General features: G+C 49.8%; 1 protein-coding gene across 1 annotated transcript in view; it reads right to left on the bottom strand.

The window, feature by feature from the left end:
- The window catches only part of TNN (tenascin N), a 61757-nt gene extending 45953 nt beyond the window's left edge, over positions 1-15804 (bottom strand). The window contains exons 1-5 of the mRNA XM_014783395.2: positions 15720-15804; positions 6902-7342; positions 4773-5147; positions 4065-4328; positions 538-723 (exon numbers count right to left, since the gene is read on the bottom strand). Coding sequence (XP_014638881.1) covers positions 538-723; positions 4065-4328; positions 4773-5147; positions 6902-7307 — 1231 coding nt within the window. The 5' untranslated portion in view covers positions 7308-7342; positions 15720-15804. The remainder of the gene's footprint in view (positions 1-537; positions 724-4064; positions 4329-4772; positions 5148-6901; positions 7343-15719) is intronic.
- Positions 15805-26067: the final 10263 nt, after the last annotated feature.

Below are 26067 nucleotides of genomic sequence, written 5' to 3'. Positions count from 1 at the left end.
GGAGTTACAACAGTTGATCCAGCCCTGCGTGGCCCTGTTTCCCTAGCAGTCATCTGATTTCCAGCTCTCACAGCGTTAGCCCTGGCACCTGGGACAAGGACCTCCCCCACTCCAGGCCTCCTAGCACAACTGCTTCCACACATCGTGCAGAACAACCCAGTCTCTCTCTCTCTCACACACATACGCACACACGCACATGTGCACAAACACACACACAGGTCTTCCAAAAGGAATGTCTGTGTGCCATCATATCCACCCTGAGACACAGACAGAGTTTTCAAGAGGACATTGGGTCTACAAGCTGTTAACCAGGTGCTCTGAGATTCCAGAGTCACCTCTGGCATGCCGCAGCAGAGTCCACAGGCCTCCAGAGGGGACTCACGTCTGGGAGTTTCCAGGGCGAGGGTTCAAGGGGTTCCTAAGGCCCCAGGACCCTCTGTGCACACTCGAGTGGTGCAGATGCCGGTCCCCTCTGCACATCCTGTCCTCGCCTCAGCATCTGCAGCAAATGTCCCACACGCCCAGCAGGGGTCTTACCAGTGATGTCATATCGGCTCTTGGGATCACTGCTCTTGGGCACAGTGACCTCGGCCACCTCCTGCCCTGTCAGGGGGCCGTACCGCAGCTTGTAGTAGTCCACCTCGGTCGGGGGGTTCTCCCACTCCACGTCGAGGGAGTTCTCAGTCTCATCCGTCACCCAAGCAGTGCTCAGCACAGCAAGATCTAGGGCAGGGTCAGGGAGGGCCAGAGAAAGCAGTGAAGGGCACAAGTCCCCCAGGTCTGCAACAGGCCATTGGCTACCAGGTCAGCACCCTTTCTTGACTCACTGAGAGCAGGCTTCAGCCCCGGGACACAGTCCTTAAGAGGGCTCTCAGAACTGCCAAAGTAGCAAAGAACTGTTGGTTTTCACATTGGCCGTGGAAGGCAGACTCTCTTCCGGGAAAGCCTCTTCTCCCCATCCCATCCCATCGGATGTCATGCAGCCCTGAACGGCACCTCTCAGGCCAACCATCCAAACCACTCGGCCCAGGGGTCAGGCTACTCTGCACTAAACACTCACCCTTTAGCAGCAGAGCCCCTGCCCTCAGAGACTCCACCCCAGGACAAGAAGCTCAGGCCCCTCCACGGAAAGTTTGGGAAACGCATTTCAAATTTTCTGGATTATAACACTGATGATACAACCACCTCCTCCCTCAGTCTCCCAAATTACAGCCCTCGCCTCTCAAATGCTCCTGAGTGGATTACCTCTAGGCAAAACTATTAAGTAGGAGAATTTTAACTAGGTCCTTCTCAATATCCTTCCAACACCTTCTACCAAATTTTAGCCCTTCCACCAGTGACCTGGTATCCTCATGCTGCCCAATCTGTCTGTCCTGTGAAGAAGGAGAGTTACTATACACATTTAGCCATAGTAAAGTATTAACGGCTAAATCTTACCCCTACACTCAGGGAAAAAAAATGAAATTATAATGATTAATACAAAGGAATGGATCACTGATGTGGCTCTACGGGAAGAACTTTCGGGGGGTGCCTGGAGAGGGGACTAGGGTCTTTGGAAGCACTTTAAATTCCAATGGCCATAAGCCAGGCCAATGTTGCCTGGCCTGAAGTTGGGAACAGGGAAGACAAGTCCCCAGACTCTCAGCCTTGCCCCCTTCGTCGGTCACACCCCCACCTTCACCACCTTGGTGGTGCTCCCACCCAGGCTGACTGCCCGCTTGTGAAAGACGTAGGACAGAGAACTTGTGCACCAGGCAGGGGCGAACTCGGTGATTTCATGGTCCCTTGGCTCTGAATGTTCCTGATTCATTCTGTTATGGGTAAAGAATCTCACAGAGCCTTTTCTCTGAAGCATTTCCTCCCACCTGCCGGCTTCCACCTGCCAGCCTCCAGGTTCTTCCTTTAAAGCTAGGAATTCCTTGAGGGAATAGGTCAAGAGGTGAGTAATAAAAGTGATTCAAGGATTATGGAAGGGGTCCTACATAGCTCACAAATGAAAAAGCAGGAATTTAATGAAAATGTTCAAGATTATCATGGGGATAAGTGTTTCTCAGGCTGAGGCTCCCCTGAGGAGCAAATAAGAATGGGTTTAACTGGAATCAGATTAGACAGAAAGACACACTTCACAGTTGCAGGATTTTACAAGCCCTAGAGCAAGAAGCCAAGAGGGGCAACTAAGACTTTCAGAACAGATGTCTCTGCTCTTCACTGGAAGGCTTGGGCACCATCCTGTCTGAAGGCAGAGGCAGCCACAGACAGAAAGGGAGAAAGAGAAATGCAGCCCGAGAGCTGGGAGCTGGCCTGGCTCTCACAGGTGGGCCTTGGTGTTCTCCCGTGGAACAAACAATTTCACAGAACATGACCATCAGACCAGCCACTCTGTGGCTATGCTAGATCAAGATAAAACAAGAACACTCTGTGATCATATCTGAACACAGGCGAAAACATGAACACTGTCCAAACCACAGAAATGACTAAATATCCCCTCTCCGGACTAATATGAGTGATGGCTCCTTCTTCACCAATCAAGTGAAGCTTTAGCCTCCCTCTGGTCTGCCCTCTTTCTAGATAAGATTCACTGAGATACCAATCACAGAGTTACCCTCACTTCCTGACAGCGTGCAATCCAAAGCAAATCCCTGCTTCCTTAAATCTTCCCCCAAATCACCTAACACAAGCCCAAATTCTACACCAGGCCTTTCTCACACTCTCGTACTCGGACGCCCACCGTCCCCCATGGTGTGCGTTCTCTCACACTGCAACAGTCAATAAACCCAACTTGTTCAACTACAGGGGTGTTCCAAGGGGTTTTTGGCTAGAAGGTGTTGACAAAAACAATCACAAATTGTGCTCCCAGGATAACAAGTCCCTAATGGCCCTTTCCAACACTGAGCCATCCCTACCCACCCTATCCCCAAAAGGACAGGCAGCCTGATGTTTCTGCAAAGACACTGTGTGCCAAAGATCTGTCCACCTGCATTTCCCTGGATCTTTCCCCAGGAGTTAGGGCAGGATAGAGGCAATTCATTTCTATCAGCATCTAGAACAGTGCCTGGCACATAGTAAACGCTCAGTAAAATAGGTTGAGTGAAGGAATGAATCAGAATCAATCAAAGAACTAGGTGTCTCCAAACTCTTGAATATCTAAGCTGCCTCAAGGACTTTCATGAGGAAACAAGAATTTCTAAAGAATAAGCAGTGATGCTTATCCTTCCAAACATTTTGGTAGCATTCAGTGGTGCCCTGGAGACTCTGCCCTCCAGATCCATCCTCCATCCTCCTCTGTATCCCAGATTATGACCGCTATGAATTACGTTAGCCAGGTTGCCTTGCCCTCTGGCTTCTGGTTGGGTTCAGTCAGGGAGAGTCATCAAAAGATCAGAGGGCAGGAGAGAAAGCTCAGGCAACTGATCTTCACTCCCTCCTGGTGGGGACACGGTGGACTGCCTGCATCCCTCTATGCAAAGCACCTCATCAGGCAGCCCTCTCCTACAGCTCTCTCCAGGTCCCAGTACCAACACCCATCCCCTGTCCCTTCAGGTTGGGTGGATCCCCATTGATGCTAGTCCTAGAGTGTTTCACCATCCAAACCTTACCCACACCTTTGTAAATAACCTCTTTGTTACACTTTCTTCAATTACTCTGTTTGTTCCCTCTCTTTCCTGCTAGATGAATCTAACTGATACGGGTGGCTTCAGCAGACCCCCCACCCAATCCCAACTTGCTGAATGGCCTCAGAGGCTTGGTGAGGGCCCAGGGATGCAGGTGTGTGGGGGTGCAGGGCAATCAGACCTTACTAACGTCAGGGACAGAGAAGACCCGCTGAGCCCCAATCCAGCAGGCTGCTATCACTGGCTTGAAGGGCCCAATAATCAGAAGGTGGAGAGAAGGGAGAAAGAACTGAGAGTTTTCTCCAGAACCTAGGATTGCAGCAGCTGTGTTTCTCAAACCCCAAATCAGGGCAATGGCCTGAGTAGTAGAAGGGTATTTGTGGGGACAATGGAAGAAAACGATTGAAATGGGGCCTTTCCTGGGAAACCGGGGGCATCTGGCTGCGTCCTCACCTGTGGTGGCCAGGAGATGCTGGGGGCTGCTGGAAACCTCCTTCTTCACGTTGCGCAGGGTGACTATGTACTTGGTTCCAGGCTGCAAACCAGTGATCTCGTAGGTGTGCTGCTCCTTGGGCACTGGGATCTGCTTCCCAGAGAGCTCCTTCCCCAGCTGGTAGTAGCTGAGCAGGTAGTGGTCCACCTCGCTGGAGGGCTCCCAGCTCACTAGCAGGGAATGCTCCGTGCTCTTGAGCAGCTGCAGGCCCTGGGGGGCGACCACTGCACGTAGAACAGGAACAGGCACAGAGAGGGTGAGGAAAGAGGGGTGGGCACCATTCTTGATCCCCCTGGTTATCTGGTTGGGAGTTAATACTGATTGGGAGTTCATACTGACCCCCTTACCCCCAAACACACACACGCACACACACAGAGCCATTAGATCACATAAGACCACTGGTCCTCAAACCAGCAGCATCAGCATCCCCTGGGAACTTGTTAGAAACGCAAATCCTTGGACCCCACCCCAGACCTGCTGAGTCAGAAACTCCGGGTGGAGCCCAGCAATCTGTGTTTTAACAAAACCCCCAGGGGATTCTGATGTAGGCTCAAGGTCGAGTCTCCTGCACAGGCTAAGGTGTAATTGATGGTTAACTGGTGCCGCGGGGACCGCGGGTGCAGGGAAAGAAGAGAGCCGGGCGCGCCCAGGCGCATCTCCGCTCTCACCCTGGGCGCAGTCGAGGCCGGTGAAGCCCTCCTCGCAGTAACACTCGCCCGCGTCGCAGAAGCCGTGGCCGCTGCAGTCGCCGGGGCAGCGCCGCTCGCTGCAGTCCTCCGACATGAAGTCCTCGTGGCACTGGCACACGCCGCGCACGCACACGCCGTGCCCGCTGCAGTTCTCGGGGCAGGCGGGGTAGGCGCAGTCGGCCCCCACGTAGGGCTCGTCGCACAGGCAGCGGCCGTCCACGCAGCGCCCATGGCCGCTGCACGCCCCGGGGCAGGCGGGCCGCTCGCACTCGGCGCCCTCCCAGCCCTGCTCGCAGCGGCAGCTGCAGGTCTCCGGGGAGAAGGTCCCGCGGCCGCTGCAGTGGCGGCTCAGACCTGCCAGAGAGAGGAAAGACGGTAGGCCGGGGGTGGAGCGAGGGCCTGTGAGGGCGCGTCTCCTTCTCTGGAGACCCTTGAGAGCAGGCTGTGATTTCTGGGCCCTGCACAGCTTTCTTTGGAGGAGGGTAGGGTCCACGAGGAAGATAAGGGTCCGCTCTTTGCAACCTGGGCCGTACTCTGGCCTGCGAAATCTACAAACCTTTCCTCCTTTTCTGCCTGAAAAGCCAGGCGAACGACCCTTTCGTTTGTCTTCTCATCCCAAGCGCTCATGTGACTTCTCCTGGTTCCCTCCCTTTTAAATGGTGGTAATTGTCTAGTATTTTTCTGTGAAGCCTCCTTAAACGCTCCAGCCTGGACCAGCTTACACTAAGGGGCAGGGGTCCTGGGGCAGGCAGGTGAGATCCAGGCTGGGCAGGAGCTTGTCTTATCTTGGCTGGAGGGGGCTGGACCTAGCAAGCCTGGGTCCTTGGGAAATGAGCCCAAATTGAAGCCTGGAGAAGTGGACCTGCAGAAGCTACGAAATAGCCCAGTCGCATTATGGGGGCGAGGGGTGGGAAAAGGGATTCACCAGGCTCCCCTCTCTAACCCTAGACAGCAAGAAGCAGTTTAAGGGCGGGTCAGTCAGCCTTGTCCCTTCACCAGCCTCAGCCCCTGCTTCTCAGAACACCCTCTTTCCTTCCTAAAAACGTTTGATCTGGAGGCTCCTCAGGGGCATTTGCATGCCGTATTATTCATGGCAATGTCCCTGGTGCCTAGTTCTGTGTCTGGCATATAGGAGGTGCTCTTAACAGTAGCAGTTCCTTTGGGCATAAAAATGTGTGCCAGGGTTGGCCCTGTGGCTTAGTTAATTGTGCACGCTCTGCTACTGGTGGCCGGGGTTCGGATCCCGGGCGCGCACCAATGCACCGCTTCTCCGGCCATGCTGAGGCCGCGTCCCACATACAGCAACTAGAAGGATGTGCAACTATGACATACAACTATCTACTGGGGCTTTGGGAAGAAAAAGGGGAAAAAAAGGAGGGTTGGCAATAGATGTTAGCTCAGGGCCAGTCTTTCTCAGCAAAAAGAGGAGGATTGGCATGGATGTTAGCTCAGGGCTGATCTTCCTCACAGAAAAAAAAAAAAATGTATGTGAAAGTACTGCTCAGTAGCCTGGGCAGTTTATGTTTTAAAAAAAGTGGGGATGGGGGGGCTCAGTATTTGTAAAATCAAATTGTAGTTCTTTATTACTAATAAAAGAGTTAACGATTTGCTGAATATCTGCTGTGGGCCAGGAATCTTATGTACATCATCTACAGTTCTCAGAACTAGACTAGTTCTTAGAATTATCCTCATTGGACAGTTGAGGAAACTTAAGGAATTTGCCCAGAGTCACACAGCTAAAAAGTGGCAAAACTGGGATTTGTGCCCAATCCTGTCTAGCTCCAAGGCCATGGATCTTTCCTCTCTATCCCACTGCTTTCCCTTACAGTAGAGATTGGATCCACAGGTAAAATAGCGCCCAGAAGCGTTCTGATCTGGAAGCATTAACCCAAGAGTCCACATTCTCTATAAAGTTGCTAGTCCCTGCTGCTCAGGCTTGCAGATGCCCCCTGAAGCTAGTGCCAGTGATGAGGTCCCCCAGAGAAAACCCAGAGTGAGAGGTGGGAGTGCACCAGACTCGCAGAGTGCTCATGAGGCTGATGGAACACCTGGCACAGAGAAGGTGCTCATTAAATGTTTGTTGAATGAATACCAGATGGCAAGCTCACCGGCAGCTCCTTGGCAGCAGCGCTGGGCGCTACACCGTTCCTTCACCTCCGCCATCTCTTCTTCCAGCTTCTTCACCCGGGCCAGGAGGTCCTGGACGCTGCCTGCCAGCTCACAGTCCTTCTGTGGCGTCTGCAGGCGGATGTTGTGCCTGAAGATGATGTTCTGTTCCTCGGCCTCCCCTGGGACCAGGAGTGAGGTCCCATCATCACTGAGAGGCTGGGGGTTGGCCTCCACCTGGACCAGGGCAGACTTGGGCACGTCAATCTTGTAGGTGTGGCTGACGGTGACCTGTTGCTCCCTGTCACTGCAGCCATGAGGCTCGAGAGTGGCCGGGGCCGAGGCCACCAGGAGCAAAGACCCAAATAGGAGGCCCAGGGGGAAGCAGAACATCCCCTGGAGACCCATCCTTGGAGAGACAGGAAGCAAACCCTCGAGGAGGCCTGTATCCAGAAAAAACACAAAAGAAAGTCATGGAGGTTTGCTGTTGGAAATTGACCTTTTTAATGGATTCTTAGAGTCCACAGGAGGCTGAGAAACCAGCAGAAAGATTTCATCCAATATCTGCTGAGGATCCAAACTAAATTATTTTTGGTTCCTTCCTCACACTTTGCACATCCCTACCTCCTGTCTTTGCTTCCACTGTTTACACACCTGGGAGGCCCTTCTCTTCACGTCTAACTCTGTGCTCACCTGCACTTTAATGATAACAAGGAGAACAACCGTCTTGCCTTGAGGGCCCACTGTGTGCCAGGCTTAGATCCCTAATCTATACAATGACCCTAATATTATCCTCCACCAGCAGTAACAGCTGCGTGTAGAGCACAGGCCGTGTGCCAGACGCTTTTCTAATTGTTCTGCACTTGTTATTTCACTCACTCTTCACAACAACCCTTCGTGGAATATACTATTGTTACCCCCATTTTACTGGGAATGGGGAAACCGAGGCATAGCTACCTTAAATGACTTGCCCACAGGCACGTAGCCAAGAGTGACAGAATTTGAATCCAGGCAGTCTGGCTCCAGAACCCATGCCCATCATGGGCACTATGTCCTGCTGCCCTGCACAGATGAGGAAGCAGTGGCTTGAGGGAGTGAACCAGTTGGCCTGGGTACCACAGCCAGGAAGGGCAGAGCCTGGCCTCGGACCTCAGACCAGTGTCCTGCTCACCACCTCTGCCTACAAGCCAGCAAAAGAACAGAATTTCTAATAAAAATACCTTCTCCATGAGGTCTTCTCTCACGCCCTCCACCTCACCCCAGCTGCAAACTCGCTCTCCTTCTGCCAAGTATTCAGGGAATTGTATTGTCCCTCCGTGGGTCTCTTGACGGTTTGTCTTGTGTTAGAGTTACTCTGGTACGCAGCTTGTCTTCCCAGGAGACTGTGAGCCTCTTAGGGACTGGACCCAAGGCTGAGTCCTCTTGGGGCCCTTCCAAGGCAGGAGCACAGAGTCCCACATGCCGAAGGGCTCAGTCACCCTCAAATCCATCGGTGCTCAGGTGGCCTGGTTTGTCAGTCAGGCCAGGCCCAGGGCCAGAGCAGGCTGTTAGGTGTTGCCTCCTCTGCTGCCAGCAGGAAGTGCGGGCCTTCAGCACTGTCAGCGTGCAGCAGACCCCCCGCCCGAGCCCATTTCCTCCAGTGCCCCCAGCCCCGATCTGGGACGGCACATTCTTGATCACTAACAAGCCGAGTCCGGGCGGACCACAAGAGCCCTGGTTCACAACTCACATTTACTCACGGGCACTCAGTCACCAGAACACCTCTCACCTGGGCTGTCATAGCCTCTCTCTCCTGGAAACCGAGCTGCAGGGCTGCCTCCTGACAGTGGGCTTCTGTGACCAACTCAAGACTCACAAGCATTTGTACGAGACTGAAGAAGTCAGGAAGCCTAGTCCTTTCCTAGTGGCTGTGTCCTGCTCAAGCCCAGGCTCTCCCTTCCTGCTGTGAGAGGCAGCTACGACGTGCTGGAAAGGCAAATCGACAGGTCCCGGGTATCCAGCCTTGCAAAGGCTACTGATCCTGAGCTTCAGGCTCCTCGTCCGTAAAGTGGGATGGTAATGCCCGCTTCACTACACTGTATGTGGAAAGCACTTAGCGCCACACCACACCCATCGTAAGTGCTCAATAAATGTTTAGAAGTTTTGTTTTTAATCAACTACTGAATATGACTTCCTTTTCTTTCTCATCTTTTTTATTTTGAAGGGTGATATCTATATTGAAAAGAGCATACAACATAAATTGTATAGTTTTAATGAATTGTTACAAAAGCCACAGCCATGGTGCCACCACCCAGGTTACGAACTAGAATATTGCTAGCATTTTGAAGCCCCCGCATGCCCTCACCTGAGGCTGCCTCTTTTCCAGCTCAGTGGTTAGAGTCAGCAGAACACCATCTAAAGAATTGACCTAAAGCTGGTAGAGTGAGTTGGGCAGATAACTTTGTTGGTCAGAAAGGGAAGAAACCTTCCTAGTCATTAAACCAAATTCTAATACTGGCTAAAGTCTTTAATTTTTAATAGTCATCATTAGTATCAGGAAGTGGAGGAAATAGAGGATGAAGGGCCCTGGCAGAATTATTATTAAAAATAACAATAATATTGGGGCTGGCCCGGTGGTGTAGCAGTTAAGTTCGTGTGCTCTGACTAGGCAGCCTGGAGTTCACTGGTTCAGATCCCAGGCACACACTGATGCACCACTTGTCAAGCCATGCTGTGGTGGCATCCCATATAAAGTAGAGGAAGATGGGCCGGCCCCGTGGCTTAGCGGTTAAGTGCACGCGCTCCGCTACTGGCGGCCCGGGTTCGGATCCCGGGCGCGCACCGACACACCGCTTCTCCTGCCATGCTGAGGCCGTGTCCCGTGTGCAGCAACTAGAAGGATGTGCAACTACGACATACAACTATCTACTGGGGCTTTGGGGGAAAAAAAGGAGGAGGATTGGCAATAGATGTTAGCTCGGAGCCGGTCTTCCTCAGCAAAAAGAGGAGGATTAGCACGGATGTTAGCTCAGGGCTGATCTTCCTCACAAAAAAAATAAGTAAATAAATAAAAATAAAGTAGAGGAAGATGGGCACCGATGTTAGCCCAAGGCCAATCTTCCTCAGCAAAAAGAGGAGCATTGGCATGGATGCTAGCTCAGGGCTAATCTTCCTCACACACAAAAAAAATAAAATAACAATAATACTACAATAATATTAAAAATATTATTTGTCAATTCGCTGCACCACGCCAGACATTGGCCAGGTGCATTAATCTTCATGATTAATCCTCATGGCTGCTCTGTGAGATTGGTGCTGCTCTCCTTGTCCCAGGTGAGGAACCAGATGTATAAGATAAAGTCACCAACCGGGAGTTGCCCAGCTAGTAAGTGGCACAGTCAAGATTCGAACCCAGCTCCATCTGATTGCAAGCCTGTGCTTGCTCTGCATCACTATGACATTCTGATACAAATAACACATGAGTCCAGTATATGCCTGTCCGTCTGCAGTCACCTCCTTTGGACAGATGTGCTGTATGTTGTACCCAAGGGACGTGCTGATATTGAGGAGAGCTGGTAGAGTGAGTTGGAAGGCAGGTGTAGGATAAAAATAATGATATTTCACAATAGCTATCTTCAAAAGTTCAGCCCATTGATGAAACAATGACACATATTCTCCGCTTACTCCCCAAGATGGGAGCTGAGGCTCAGAGGCATCAAGCAACATACCCCTGATTATGCAACGAGAGTGCGAGGCCACAGAGTCACCAGGTGCACGGTGTCCACCAACCGAGCGGGTAACCCCTGTGCGCTTCGGCCATCCCCAGTGACCACACAGACTAATCTCAAAAGCACTTTCTTTGTAAAGGGCAGCACACAAGTTTCCACTGTCCAAAATCCCCTTCCTGGGCAACAATGGAGCTAAAAAGGCAGACTTCGGACTTCTCTGCCCACTCCTACCATCCATCCCCCACCCCTGCCCTGCGGTTCACTCTTCTCCGAGACATAAATGGACTGCAGATGGTTTTCTGAAGACGTTCTGAATGAAGGCAAAAAAGCCGCGGACTCTTGCCATAAACCGCAGCAAGGCTGCGCAGAGCCCAGTCTCGCAGCGTTTGTTTCTTGAAGCCTGGAATATGAGAACCCCCAGAAGCCCTTGTATGAGCCCTCAGTGTCGGTTGTCCTGAGTTGTAGCAAGCTGTCCCTGCTAATTACAGTCTGTCGGATTCCACATGTTGAGCTCAGATTTTCCTGGGCAGAGCGATTGCTCTAAAGAAGATGGTGGGATGGGGGGTGGGGAATCCTAAACGTAACACTTCTGTTGAGTGTAATGAGCAAGAGGAGAAGCCTTCTGGCTCTCTCTCCAACACGTGGCAGGAGAGACTTGCCTTGTGTCACAGCATAAGGAAGGGATGACTTCACCAACCCTTTCTGCATTAGCAGACCGCAAACAGAGCTCCCCGAGGGTGGGGAGGGGACAGACAGGGCAGCAAATTCCACCAAGAAAAATGCAGGATGGTAATTTTCCAAATGAGGATGATTATTCTATTGAGGACTAGTTTCTCACGGAAAGTGAGATAAATGCTGTAGTAATGTATGAGGCAAAGGGGGTTCACACGCAGGGAATGTGCGTGCAGGAAACAGAGGAAACCAGGTGTCCCCAAGAACCAGTCTCAGTGACGCTGATCATGTCTTCAATTCTGACTGCAGGATGGGTGGTGGGTGGTGTGGTGTGGTGTGGTGTGGTGGCGGGGGGGGACGACAGTAAGACTCAGAACAAATGCTGCCTGGTATTTCCTTTTCAAAAAAGGCTCTTGGAGGCGTGTACTGCCGACCATGAGCTGGGTGGCTGGTCCTGTTGGTTCTGCCTGAGAGACACGCTGACATTGCAGGCTCTACATTTGTGTTCTAGCCATTCTCTCTTCATAACCGCATCTCCCCCTGTGGCTTTCATTTCTAGCCAGATACCGACAGCTCCCACGTCTGTGTGTGAGTTCTTAGCCCAGACATCCCTGTCAGCTCAGGGATGGCAGTGGTCCTGACTGTGTTGATCCCCTCTGTATCCACAGCCTCATAGCACAGTCCTAGCCAAAGTAATATTTTGCGTATTCAATCATAATAGCCACTGGGTGTTTTTCATATGTGTTTATTAGATGATGGGTGCCAAACACTTTATAAACATTATTCTCATTTAATCCTTAAAATCCTGGGAATCAATTGATATCAATCTTTGTTATAAGTGTTCAGAGAGGTTAAATAACTTGCCTAAGGACACACACACAGCTCATAAGCAGCAGAGCTGGGATCAAACACCAGGTTTGTCCACTCCCCGTGTCTCTATTCCTCATCTCTTTGCTATATGTACTACCCCAAATGAGAAAATCCAATTAGAAGATTACTATACACGAAAAAAAGACCAAGCGTCCCCTTTCCTGTCGTACTTAAGAGAGGGGTTCTCCTGAAAATAAAGGAAATCCAAGGCATACTGGGTGCTCACTTAAACACTAATTGCTCAGTAACTAAATCCTATGGCTGCACTTCCTCTGAGCAGTGCCAAGAGTGACCCCCTGGAAAGATAAATTAGTGTTTCTCCCATAGGAAGGTTAAATCCTGGTCACTTCTCATAAGAGGCTGGAGAATTCCCTTCCTAGGAAACACAAAGTGGACTTCTGTCTTCAGGGACAGATGTGGACCAAGCCTTGGCCAGAGGAGAAGGATGGACTCTGAGTCCCTGATGGTCCTCTCCCATCCTAGGCCTGATAGTCTCCATGTCACCTCATTTTCTCCAATGAAGGACACACACCCTGGTCAGGAATAAAATATACTACTTACACCAAAGAGAGTAGCAGCCAATTTGTTAGCCACCATTGCAAATCTTTCTACTTAAGTTCAGGGCTTTCTCTGGTTCCCTTATTACCTCATCCTGCCTTCACAATTAACCACAAGCAAATGAGAGCACTGCTTTGGGTTTTAGAAAAACTGCATTATCATGGATTTCCAGTGGAGTCACTTAAAAAGATATTCTGTCCCCGAATGACATGGTGGACATCATTGAACTATGAAGAAAAGTGAGGGAGGGAGGTGGATAGGGATGCATCAATGTCACAAATGTCATCTGGCAAACTTGTAACTCATTCCCCAAACTCTCCTGGGCATATTCTGCCAGGGATCCACAGCCTGGGCCCTAGGTAACTCCTGGGTCTTTTGACCCAAGTACTCAGTCCAGGAGAGCAAGTTCTCAGGTGGCTGAGGAATCTCCCTGGCTCAACTCACCCTGGGCTGGAGACCTCAGGCAACTGATTTCCCCTCTGTCTGCAAGAGCTTACAATGCACAAGGCAGTACTGTTTCTGCTAGGTCAAACTCCAGTCAAACCAAGTACATAGAAACATTTTTATTTCTAGTCTCTGTGACACTGAACTTTCCGCACAAGCATTCCATATAGGATACGATACAGCTAGGTGTGGGTGAGAATGAGAAATTGGCTTTATGTAATAAGGCTTAATACAGTCACATTCCAAGCATCATTTTGTCCCCCAACTCTTCTAGTTTAGTGGAATACACCCAGTGAGCACCCAAGAAATCCTTGTAGATGACTTGCACACTGGTGTGCAATACTCCATTCCTGAAGATCTCTTTCCAGCATGTCTGCCCACCATAGGCTGAAAAAACAAAGGATGTGTTCCTGACCCAGCCTCAGCACTCAGTAACTTCCTCATGGATAGCCACAGGCTTGTGTGGTTGTTTTGTTCTATCAACTGAATCTTAATCCTCCCTGTGGAGGCTCCAATGGGCGATGATAATGGTAGCTGCCATTTTCTAAGCACTCGTGATGTGCCAGGCTCTGTGCTAAGCACTTTTAAAGCTCTTCTTGAACCTCACATAAGGATATTCCTTTACCCCCTAGGAGTAAATCCCTTTCTCACAAAAAGCCATTCCTTTTGCTTTCCTGGGAATGTGCAGGCTCATGCACAATAAGAAGATAAAAGGAACACAAGGGCATAAATTCAGGGACCTGCCTCCCCACATCCAACGCAACACCCAGTCTCCAGAATGACTAAATATTACTTTATACTCAATTAGCCTTATTCCCCACAGACATGAGGGGCATCTGATAACAAACTCTGTTTCAAGTGAAAGATAGTGAAGAGAGGCACATGATGAAAAAGTTGTAATTCCCTTTTTTAGTTTAACATGTGGTTTTCCACATATTGAAGTAACTTTGAAGTCCCAGCCTTCTATCAAAGAGGAGAGGCTTTTCCTTGCTAATTGCTAAGGACTTGGCTCACCCATCTGGGTCTCTCTTTGAGACCAACAGCACGTATGCAGATGGTGGCCGGTTGGCGTTAGCGGTAAGTCTACTGTGGTGCAGCGGGGCAAAGCCCCACCAGTCCGGGGGTCAGGCCTGAGATCTTAGCGTCATCAGCTCACAGACTGGTGGCTCCAGATGCTGCGACAGCACCTAAACCATGATCTCATGTCTGTATCCAGACCCTCTGGGAGCCAAGGCCCTGGAATGAGTGGTGAATGGACCAGAGTTTCCACTGGGTCTGGGCACAATTTCCTTAGGCATCTTCTCAGGAACAGACCTCAGTCTACCCTGCATTTCAAACCACAGAATGGGGCCGGAATGGAAACCAGAAGCCACAAGATGATTTGATGTCATCCTGTCCTATTTTCCTTTCTTCAGGAGTCGGCTGCGGCCCCCAAACTTGGGGCATGGCAGGACTTGAAACTGTATGAAAGAATGTCGGGTGGTTTGTTCTCTCCTCCCGGGGAAACGATACTGATGTCGATACTCTCAATCCCTCCCCAAGTCCCTTCTCCCAGCCCCGCCGCCTTGACTGAGTCTCCAACAAATGCCTAAATGCCAAAAAGTACTGATTCTTTCCATGCAGATCCTGTGCTCTGCCAGCCACCAATCCATCGTCCTGGCTGAGCAGGTGTCACCAGATACCTTGGTGATACTGTGGCTCCTGCAAGAGCCGGTGGACGTTCAGCACTGGGGCTCACCCATGTCCACATGTGGGTAGTTTATTTTTATGTTAGGACTTGTTCTTCTTTTAATGCTTGTATTAAATTTCATGCTTTTAAGTGACTCTTCTCACTCATTCTTTCTCCCTCCTCCAGCTGTCTCCCCACCACAGAAATAAATAGATAAATAAATAAAAAGACCTCTAAAAACTAGTCTACCGCATCAGTTCTTGAAATGTTTCAAAATGTTTTCGTTGAGGCGCTGCAAGGGTAACAGCATGGGAATTTGGGGAAAAGAAATTGTCTTCCTACAAATAAGAATTAAGACCTATAAAATTAAATGTTTGAATAAACTTCAAAGCTCTTCAAGTGCATTTGCAAACATCATCTTAATTGGTATATACCAAATCCAGAAAAAGGGAAAGTTATAATGGTATCCTGATCACAACTAAATTAAAAGTTCCATTTTAGGATTAAAAACACTGAGATACAACAGATAAAATACAGGAAAAAACAAGAGGCCTTTGACATTGTAAAGAAACCAACAAAGAAATAAACATGAGAAGGACATGCTAGACTTACAGGAAACATTTTCTATGAAAATCTATCACTCCAGGTAGAAATTTTCCGACAACAGAAACTGCGTTTGGCCAGGTAAGAGGATGACTGAACCAAGTATACGCAGCTAAGGACACGTTCCTCAGTCCTGGGAAATATTTCCTAAGTGGGTTTTCACTCCTCATGGATGTGATGGGAGACTAGCTACACTGTCCAGATGTTCAGGCTCAGGATCTGAGGCACACGAGCTCATGCCCCCCGGCCACCTTCCTCCCTCTCACGGGTAAAGCCTTCGGAGACCGGTGCTCTTACCTCGGTGGCTGCCGGGCACCACGTCCAACGCTTCACTCACTGGGAGCCCGGCCCCTCGCGCTGCAGACCTCGGTGCCAGGCCGACCCTCCTTCTCTCCTCTGCTCAGCTTCCCTCCCTGGCTTTAAATCCTGTCCAGGCCAGAGGAGGAGCCAATGGGGACTCTTGGGTGTTCCCCTCTCTTCCCAGCAGGGACTCAGTTAAGAGATAATGAGCAATTCCTTCTTATTCTAACTAAAAAAGAAAAAAAGTACACGTTTCCCCCTTCTTTTTTACACAATTACGCAGCAGCTAAAAATACTGGAGGCTGTTTCCATTTAAGTGGATCCAGAAAAAGGTTATTAAAAGAGTTTGCATGTCTCCTGGCCTGGAGCTGGGTCTCAGGGTTGGAAAGTGTGTCTATAAAGTCTCTTTCTCTTTTTTCTGTTTCGGGCACTCTGGAACTTACTGCCTACCACTTTTAAAATAAGAAAAGACCTTTTAGCACAGAAAGAAATGAGCAGAGACCCTCAGGGACAGAACCTCCTGTGACCCCCACCGCCTCCTTCCGTCAGCTCACAGCGATGAGTGGCATGGCTCTGAGGACGGCTGAGAGCAAGAATAGCAGAGCCAGGCATTCAATTCCACAGCCCACTCTGACCCAGCCCTTCCCAGAGGCCTCCCACACACCAGCGCAGAAGAGCTCCTTCACCAGGAAACGTAGTGGTGCCATGCTGCCTCTTTGGCCATCAGATGGACAGACCTTAATCCTTTCTATGAACCGGAGCTATCTGGATAGGTCACAGCCGAAACTTGCCACTCTCCCTACCCTCCACCCCCTCCTGCCCTGCCTGAGTAGACTCTGGAGTGCAGGTCTACAACACAACGGAAGGAGCCCCCGTGTTTTCAGTTCACCTATGTAGGCATCAAATGTTGTTGGAGGGAAAGAAGGAGAAGGAGGAGGCCAGGGGAGATGGAGGATCAAGGAATTGCCCTCAGAAGTGTGAGGGTGCGTCCAGAGCCAGATTGCCTGTATCTGAAGCTTGTGTCTGCTACTTGCAAATGACCTTTGATTTAACCTCTTCCTGCCTCAGTCTTCTCATCTCTTAAAGAGGAATAATATGGTTATGGTGAGGGTTAAATGAGTTGATACATGTAAAGAATTTCGACTAGTCACAGGGACACAGTGAGGATTCACTAAATGTTAGCTGCTATTATTGTTGTAATTATTATTATTATCATTTTTTTATTCTTCTTGTATACCCCATGAAGTAGTCTTTGATAAGCTCCACCTCAATCTAGATGGGCTCATAGTTCTCTGCCCTTCTTTACTTGCAACCACAAATAGTCCTGCTATCTGCCTCTGGAATTGAGGCCAGCTATACACAGAGGTGACCACTGTAGTATGAATTAGTGGTCACCAGAAAATTCCCCAGCCCCCAAACATTTCTCTTCTCCCTTGGACCTTTTTTCTCTGCTTCTTAAATAGGGAAGTCCTCCCTAGAGTCTCCTAGGACTCTGCTGTCCCCTCAATTTGCTCTCCTATTCTTAATTTGCTTTCACTAATTCTCCCAAATGAGTGGTCTTTGCCAACTCTTTCCATGACGCCATCTTCCATGCCCTATTTAGGTATAATTAAACCAATACAGCAGGCTCCTAAGAGGCGCCCTTCCTCCAGCCTCTCCTTCCTCCAGCCTGTATTAGTTAGGTGTAGGACACATAGCAATAACAAAGAGGACCCCCAGTGCAGTAGCTCAACAAGACAGAAGATGATTTGTCTCTCATAGCAGTAGAAGAAGGCTATCCAGGGCTGGTAGGGCAATGCCACCATCCACAGCACACGGCCACCAATCTCTAGGGCCATCTCCCAGCCAGTGGCAAGTGCAAAGGGATGAGGCAGAGGAGGGTGCATGCTCATTCTTTAAAACACAAAAACAAAACCTTTTTATTTTACTATCATTTCAGACTTGCAGAAAAATTGCAAAAGCACTACAAAAAATCTCCGTATACCTTCACCCACATTCTTGAAATGTTAACATTTTACCGTATTTGTTTTATCATTCAGTCTATTTTTTTCCAAAAAAAATTGAAAGTAAGTTAAAGACATGATTTATCTCTTTACCCCTTTACCTCTAAATAATTTCAGTGTATATTTCCCCAAACAAGGACATACTGTTACATATCCTCAATACAATGATCAAAATGAGGAAATGAACATTGACATAATGCTATTGTCTAATTTATAGACTGTATTCAAATTTCATCGATTGTCTCTCTAATGTCCTTTACAGCAAAAGAAAAAACATATTATGGATCCAGTATCCGATCCAGGATAACTCATTGCCTTTCGTTGCCCTGTCTTTCGAGTCTCCCTTAACCTGGAACAGTTCTTCAGTCTTTGTCTTTCACGACCCTGATGTTTTTGAAGAGTGAAGGTCAGTTATTTTGTGGGATGGCCTCGACATCAGACAAACCCATTGTTTCTTTGTAGGATTCTAAAAAGGAAATCCAACTCCAGTCTCGGGAAGGCGCGGACCCACAGACACAGGAGACCGAGCTTGATGCAAATGCACGAGGTTTTAATTAAGCGGAGCTCCGGGTCGACACGTATCTCTCGCAGGAGACAGAGGGGTCGACCCCGAACCTTAAGGGGCAAGCTCTTTTATAGGATTTGGAAGCATAAAGCGGGAAAAGGTTGGCGCGGTCTTACATGATTGGCTAATTTAAAACATTTAAACAGTTACATTTTATGGCGCTAATTGCTATGGCGCTAAGCAATTATCAGGTTACACACACGTCCCCCATCTGGACCCTCCACCCCGACCCTCCCAAACTTATCCCTCTGGAGCACTCTCTTGTTCTCAATTTTCCCGAACAGTTTAGGCGAGTCTTCTATGAATAGAGTCAGTCAGGATCGATAAAGCGTTCCCCTTATACCAGGAATCCTTAGGGTGTGGAGGTGCCTGTCTCTAAGGTATTAACTTTTAAATTTTTAATATAATTTACTTCCTTCATTCCCCACTTCTTCTTTTTTGTCCCTAGTTCTAATCTTAGAACTTAGTTTTCGTGTCTACTATCAGTGGCTCATTGTGGGAGAGCTTGGTAATGGCGTTGGAGCATCATAGCATGCACTGCATTGACTCTTTTTCTTATGAAAGCAGTAATTCTATTGAAAACACAAGGTCCGAAGACCAAAAGTAGACAAAGAATCAGCAAGGGTCCTGCTAGGGAGGATAGTAAGGTCGTCATCCAGGGGGACTTAGTGAACCAGGATTCAAACCAGCTCTGTTGCGCCTCCCTGCTTTGCTGCCTCATGTCTAATCTTTTTTTTAATCTTTGCATTGAATCTCGGACTACCCCTGTGTGATCTGCATAGAAACAGCAGTCTTCTTTAAGGGCCGCACAAAGTCCTCCCTCTCTTAAAAACAGCAGATCTAATCTTCTTCTATTCTGGAGCACTACTTCAGACAGGGAGGTGAGGGACTCTTTTAATTTAGAGATGGACTGTTTTAAAGTCCTGAGGTCTTCATCTATAGCATTGCTCAAGGCAGTTAATCCCCTTTCTCCTGTGACTAAGGCCGTAGTGCCAGTCCCTACGCCCGCGGCAACTCCCAGTCCCAGGAGTACAGCCAGGGTGAGGGATATTGGTTTTCTTTTCTATAATCTGGATCTCTGGTCAAATTCATCTTCGAAACTATTGGCAGTATGATAATAAATTCTAGGCACCAACTGCACAAGCACGCAAAAATCTTGTGACGAATTGAATACGCTAGTTGAGATGCAGGGGGTTAGGCCCGTGGTGCAGGCCCACCACCTATTGGGTCCTGGTACCAAAAAATGACCAGGAGTAGTCGGAAGGCTGACTTCAATCTTATTATATAGAGCTTGGTAGCCTGGGGGAATTTTTCTTAAGCATAGTCTTGAACCGGTCCCCGACACATCCGTTAGGGTTAGCCGCCCTTCTTTGCCCCAAAGACAAATTGTGTGGTCTGGGGTGTTATTATAGACCCCCATGGTGGCAATTTCTTTATAATAAGGGGGGCTGACCGCTAGGCATAGCGAGCATGATTCAGTCATTTCAGGGTTGGAATCATTTAAGGCGTAGTAAGCTCCCCATATTAAGTTAAACAGTCTGTGCCATCTTTGCTCAGTAGGTACTGCGGGAGGTGGCGTAGATGGTGGTCGCAGAGCAGATCTGGTGACCATATCTACGGCCCCATTTAGGGTTATGGATTTTACCTGGGGGGGTTTGGGGCTATTTAACCCTATCGGTCTGCTGGCGGGGATTTTTGGGACAGAGGGCCTCTGATCGCTAGGATCCCGTTTGGCCCTATTGGTCTGCTGGCGGGGGTTCTATTTTTAATCTAATAGAGAAGGTCAGGCCATCATCGCATCGTTCTTTGTACAATCTTATTCTCCATGAATGACCATTCCGATCCAGGTTTTTTAATTGTTTTTCTCTTCCTGTGAACTGAATGGTTAAGGGGTGGCACCAGGTATTGCATTCTGAGCCCGACTCATCTGGTGGCTATAATTTGTTTCTAACCCTGATTAAATCCCAAGAAGAGGAGGGTTCCCAATAAGTAGTCCCACTGGTTTCACATCTCCAGTTTTTACAGTAGAAGTCTTCTTTGCCCCCGCACTCAGGAGTCAATTGAACGAGGTCTGTGGTGACCGGGCACACGTAAAGGGGGTATGCCTTTAGTTTACCCTGCGATGGGGGGAGTGGCATCCTCCGGCTTGTTTTGCCCCCTTCGCCGACCCATGAAATCCCAGTCGGGGTTCCTATAGCCAGTTTACAAAGGTCAGGGTGTAAGTCTGGCCACCATGTCCAAGGGGAAGCAGTTTTTGGATTGACCAGGTTATATCTCTTACCTGGGAGACGACTTCACCACGTGAGCAGTTGAGGAGCGTGGGATTAGGATTGGACGACTTGCTCGCCGTTCTCATGACGCAAACGCAGCTTAAGAGGGTTATCAGTCTTTACCTTCCAGAGATCTGCTGCATTCTGGGGTGCCTTCTTTACGCGGTGTGGCGTGAACTCCAAGAGGTTATACCGTCCACCTTGACTGCTGTGGGCGTAGTGAGGAGCACCACATAGGGCCCTTCTAACGTGGCTCTAATGACCCCGTCCGATGTCGTCTCACAAGGACAGAGTCCCCAACCTGAATTGGGTGCGGATGAGCAGATCACCAGGCTGGTAGGCCTCTTTTTAGCTGGTTCCAGATGTCGCGCCTGGACGGCCTCAGTGCTTTCAAGCGGGCTGACAAAGGTATAGAAGGTATAATGTCAGGGTCATGTATCCCTATTTGTGCCAAAGGGGAGGGGTTCTATAGAGGATTTCAAAGGTGTAAGTTTTAAGGGTCCCTGTGGGGTGTTCCGGCGCGGAACAGGGCAAAGGAGCAGGAGGGCTGTCCAGTCACTATCGCCGGTCTCTATGGACAATTTAGTTAGGGTCTCTTTAATTGTTCTATTCATCTTTTTCTACCTGGCCTGAGCTCTGGGGTCTATAAGCACAATGTAATTTCCAATTGATCCCCAGTTGACTGGCCAGTCCCTGACTTACCTGGGCAACGAATGCAGGACCGCGTTGTCAGATCTAATTACTTTTGGGATCCCGAATCTCGGGAGGATTTTTTAATATCTTCTTGGCTACTACAGAGGCAGTCTCTTTTCGGGTGGGGAAAGCCTCTACCTATCCTTCCGAGAAGGTATCTACAAATACTAGAAGATATTTATTTCCATACCGGGCCGGGTTTGATTTCAGTAAAGTCTATCTCCCAAAGGTTCCGGCCTGTCTCCCGGAGTCTATGTCCAGTGTGGTATTTGGTAACTGCAGCATTTGTGAGAGCGCAAGCTCTACAATCCTTATAAATTTCCTTCAGCCGCCTTTCTCAAATCTGGTACCTGGTACGGAGGCCTCAATAATTTTAATTAGTTTCTGAGGGCTCAAGTGGGTTAGCCGGTGTAGATGTGATAGATATTTTAGCCCTTCTGCAAGGGAAAGGACTTTTTCTTTTAGTTAGTTCCCACCGGAGACAGTTTTGTTGACCTTAGCTCTCTGGAGAGTCAGGACCATAGGTCCTAGTGTCAGCCTCGCTGGCTTCCAAATCTGCTAAGCGTTCCCTTGAGCTATGGGGTCGGTGCCTTTCTGATGACCTGGGCAATGGATGATTGCCACCTTTTAGGCAAATGTATAGCCTCTAGGAGGCCCAGAATCTTTTTTATTTTTGATATCTTTTCCGGCCGAGGTAAGCAGCCTTCTTTGTTTATAAATAGCCCCATGAACATGGGCAGTAGCAAAGGCATACCTGCTGTCCGTGTATATATTCACAGTCTTATTTTCAGCTAACCTTAACGCCTGTGTCAGGCGATAAGCTCAGCTCTTTGTGCAGAAGTCTCTTCCGCAAGCTGCTTGCCCACAGAGTCTTTTCCGTCACCACAGCAGCCCCAGCCATCTTCTTACCTTCTGCCATAAAGCTGCTGCCGCTCGGTGTACCAATTAGGGGCCCCAGCCCATGGCTCATCCGCAGATCGGGTCGGTCCTCGCTTTCTGATGCCAAGATGTCGCCGCATTGGTGAACAGGTATTTCATCATCTGCTTCGGGCAGTAGTGTGGCCGGGTTTAAGATGGCCGGTGGGGCGAAGGTAATTTTCTCAGTTAGGAGCAGACTTTGGTAGTGAGTCATCCGGCGCGTTAGTCATCCATCGATCTGGAGGCTGTCTGATAATGTTTTCTAAGGCATGGGGGCTACTACGGTTATCTGTTGGCCCAGAGTTAACTTATCTGCATCTTTTACCAGCTGGGCAGTGGCGGCGATTGCCCTTAAGCAGGAGGGCCATCCACTGGCCTACCGGATCCAGTTTTTTTGATAGATATGCGACTGGGCGCTCTAGGGCCCAAGGGCTTGAGTTAGGACTCCCGGCGATTCTCTTTCTTTCATCTACATACAAGGTGAAGGGCTTGGTCAAATTCTGGTAGCCAACGCGGGTGCCTCTAATAATGCCCGCTTTAGAGTCTCAAAAGCCTTCTGGTGCTCTAGAGTCCAGACAAAGTTCCCACTTTCCTTAGTCAATGGGTACAGTGGAGCAGCCAGGGTAGCAAACCCAGGGATCCACAATCGGCAGAAGCCGGCTGTCCCCAGGAATTCCTTACCTGGCGAGCGGAGGTTGGGGCCGGAATCTGGGTCACAGTCTTTTCCGTGCAAGGCCGGTTAACCACCTTTGGCCGCCCTTAGTGTGTAGCCTAAGTAGATCACTTTTTCCTGGCACAACTGTGCCTTTTTTCGACGCGCCGGTATCCCAACTCACCCAACTCGGCCAGGAGGCGCTGGTCCCTTCTTTACAGTCTCCCGGGGTTTCCCGCCAACAGTAGATCATCTACATACTGTAAAAGAGTCACTTGAGGGTTTTTAACCCTATAATCAGTCAAGTCCCTGTGGAGGCTTCATCAAACAGGGTAGGGAGTTTTTAAAACCTTGAGGTAGTCTCGTTTGCCTAAGTCAGTTGTCTAACGATCCCCATATCAGGGTCGCGCCACTCGAAAGCAAAAAGTAATTGGCTTTTTGGGTGAAGCCGTAGACAGAAGAATGCATCTTTTAGGTCCAAGACAGTGTACCATTTTCGTGATGGGGGGAGGGAGCTGAGTAGGTTATATGGGTTTGGCACGGTAGGGTGTAAATCCTGCACTCTCTTATTTACTTCTCTCAAATCCTGGACCGGCCTATAATCATTAGTTCTAGGCTTTTTTACAGGCAGGAGGGGGGTGTTTCAAGGAGACTGGCAAGGAACCAGGATTCCTTGTTGGAGCAGCCTCTGGATATGGGGGCGGATTCCTTCTCTGGCCTCTTTGCTTATTGGGTATTGACGCACCCTTATCGGGAGGGCTCCGGCCTTAAGATCTATCACGACTGGGGGAATTCTCGTAGCCGTCTCTAGTCCCCCGGTTTCAGCCCATGCCGTTGGAAATTTGATCAGCCACTTATCGGTATTGAGCCGATCTCTAGGCTTAGGCTGCTGATGGAGCCGATATTCTTCCTCTAGCTCTAGGGCCAATATCATGGTGGTAGGTGCGGACCAGGATACTGTAGGCCGAGGTTGAGCAAAATCTATTTGAGCTTTCAGTTTGGTTAAAAGGTCTCGACCTAGCAACGGGGTCGGGCATTCAGGAATCACTAGGAAGGAATGGGACACCCTTCTTTTCCCCAAGTCCACTGTCCGGGAAGTAGTCCATGAGTATTGTTTCTGCCCAGTGGCTCCAACAACCAGAGTCTTTTTTAGTTTTTAATTTCCCCAAAGGTTGCTTCAGTACTGAATATTCAGCCCCAGTATCAATCAGAAAACTCATAGGGGTCCCCTCAACAGTTAGGGTTACCTAGGCTCGGGGGAGGCCCGAGCCCCGCCCCCGCTTATTTTTCGCCTTCTCCTAAAGACAACACCTTGGGTGTGGCCCTTTTCTTGGGGCATTCTTCTTGCCCAGTGTCCTCTCCTTACAATAGGCACATTGGTCCTTGTCCAAGGGTTGCCGTCTGGGCGTGAGCCTGGTCGCGTGGGCGCTGCCCAGGTTCCCTGACTGTCTGTGATCTGGCCCTGTCGCTTTTATCACTGCGGCCAGTATTTTAGTTAGTTTTTTTCGTCTCCTGTCTCTCCTGTCTTCCCTCTCCTCAGCCTCCCTTCTCTCTCTCGCTTTTTCTTCACTCTCCCTTTATGATACACCTTTTCAGCCTCCTTTATTACGTCCCGCAGGTCGAGTCTTGCAGCCCCTCTAGCCTTTGTAATCTCTTCTTTATATCTGGGGCTGACTGTCTATCAAAGGCCATAATGACAGAGGCCTTCTGCCCTTCCGAGGACGGATCAGGCGTGTACCTCGTGTAAGCCTCTATCAATCGTTCTAGAAAACGGAGGGGGTTCAGTGGGTCCTGCTGAATCTCTTACCTTAGCCAAATTGTGGGCCGCCTTGCGGCTCCCCGGAGACCCGCCACTAGAGCCCGGCGGTAAGCGGACAGCGACCCCCTACCTTCAGCCGTGTTATAGTCCCAGTTGGGTCGGTTGTGCGGAAACCCTTCTTCCGCCTCAGCTATCGTTGCCGGCTGCCCGTTGGTGCCTCGGATATTCTTTCTTGCTTCCTGTGTGATTCTTTCTCTCTCCTCCGTGGTGAAGAGTGCCTGTAAGAGCTGTTGACAGTCATCCCAAGTGGGCTGATGGGAAAACATTAGGGACTCTATCAGGGCGGTTAATCCGCGGGTGTTCTGAAAAGGGGGGATGGTTATTTTTCCAGTTATACAGGTCTGAGGAAGAGAAAGGCCAGTACTGGAGGGGTGACAGCTGGTTGGGCCCCGCAGGAGCTCCATACTCTCTTAGCGGGAGCGCCACCGTGGTATCAGGCCCGTCCGGAGTGGCTCGCCGGGCTTCGGGTTCCAGCGGAGGGACCCGAGCCAGTCGCCTCCGGCCCTGATTGGCGATCCTGGAGCGGGGCAGGGGAAAGGGGGAGGCGAGAAAGGGGGCCATTCGGGAGGAGGCTCAATCTCAGGGTAGACCGGGGCCGGGCGGGTCTCCGACTCCGCTGTTCGAGTTGATTTCGATTTTTGCCGTGGTCTCCTCATCCTGCAGCGCCAGGACTCAGGGGCTTAGTTTTTCTGCTTTTACCCATGGCTTAACCCACGGGAGTGGGTTCTGCACCAGATCCTGCCACACTGTAATATATGGTCGTTGGTCAGGATGGGACCCCGGTTTCTCCTGGAAAACAATAGCCTCACCGCGAGGATAACAGTTAGATTAAACGCCCCCTCAGGGGCCAACCCACATTGAGGGAGGGCCACTCAGAGCGCAAAAAGTCTGCCAACGCCTCTTTTTATTTTACCGACAAATCGCGCGCCTCGCTCTCACTTCAGTCCAGTGGTCTAAGGTCAAAGAGGGGGTCGTCATAGTCTGTCCCATCCCGTCAAATGAGGTCCACGTAACTAACAAAACAGAACAATGAACATCAAAACACAGCAAGACAAAAACAACTTTGCCCGGTTGGTGTCTGTACAAGCCAACCGAAGCGGTTTCAGACGGGAGGGGTTTCGTGTCCTCCTGGGAAAAAGAGTGCCGCTTCTTTTTCTACCTGAAAGGGGTAGTCAGGCTTTCCTGACTCCCCTTGTCCCTTGGGGCGTCCCCAGGTTGCAGCCTGCAGTTCCCAGCACGTCTGCCACTGCAGCCGCTGGGCCCTCTCGACCCGGGAAGCGGCTGCCCAGATACCGAGACCAAAGCAATGCTCAAGCGGCGCCGCACACACTCGCACACCCAGTCACTCAGGCTTACCTCCAAGGGGTCTTCGAGTCTGGGGTGACCGCGCAGATCCCAGACGAGCCCCCAAATGTAGGATTCCAA

The sequence above is a fragment of the Ceratotherium simum genome, chromosome 2 (genome assembly GCF_057802395.1).
Source record: "Ceratotherium simum simum isolate JZ-2026a chromosome 2, ASM5780239v1, whole genome shotgun sequence".
NCBI lineage: Eukaryota > Metazoa > Chordata > Mammalia > Perissodactyla > Rhinocerotidae > Ceratotherium > Ceratotherium simum.
The sequence above is the reverse complement of the archived record's forward strand: the minus strand, read 5'-3'. Positions and strand labels throughout refer to the sequence as shown.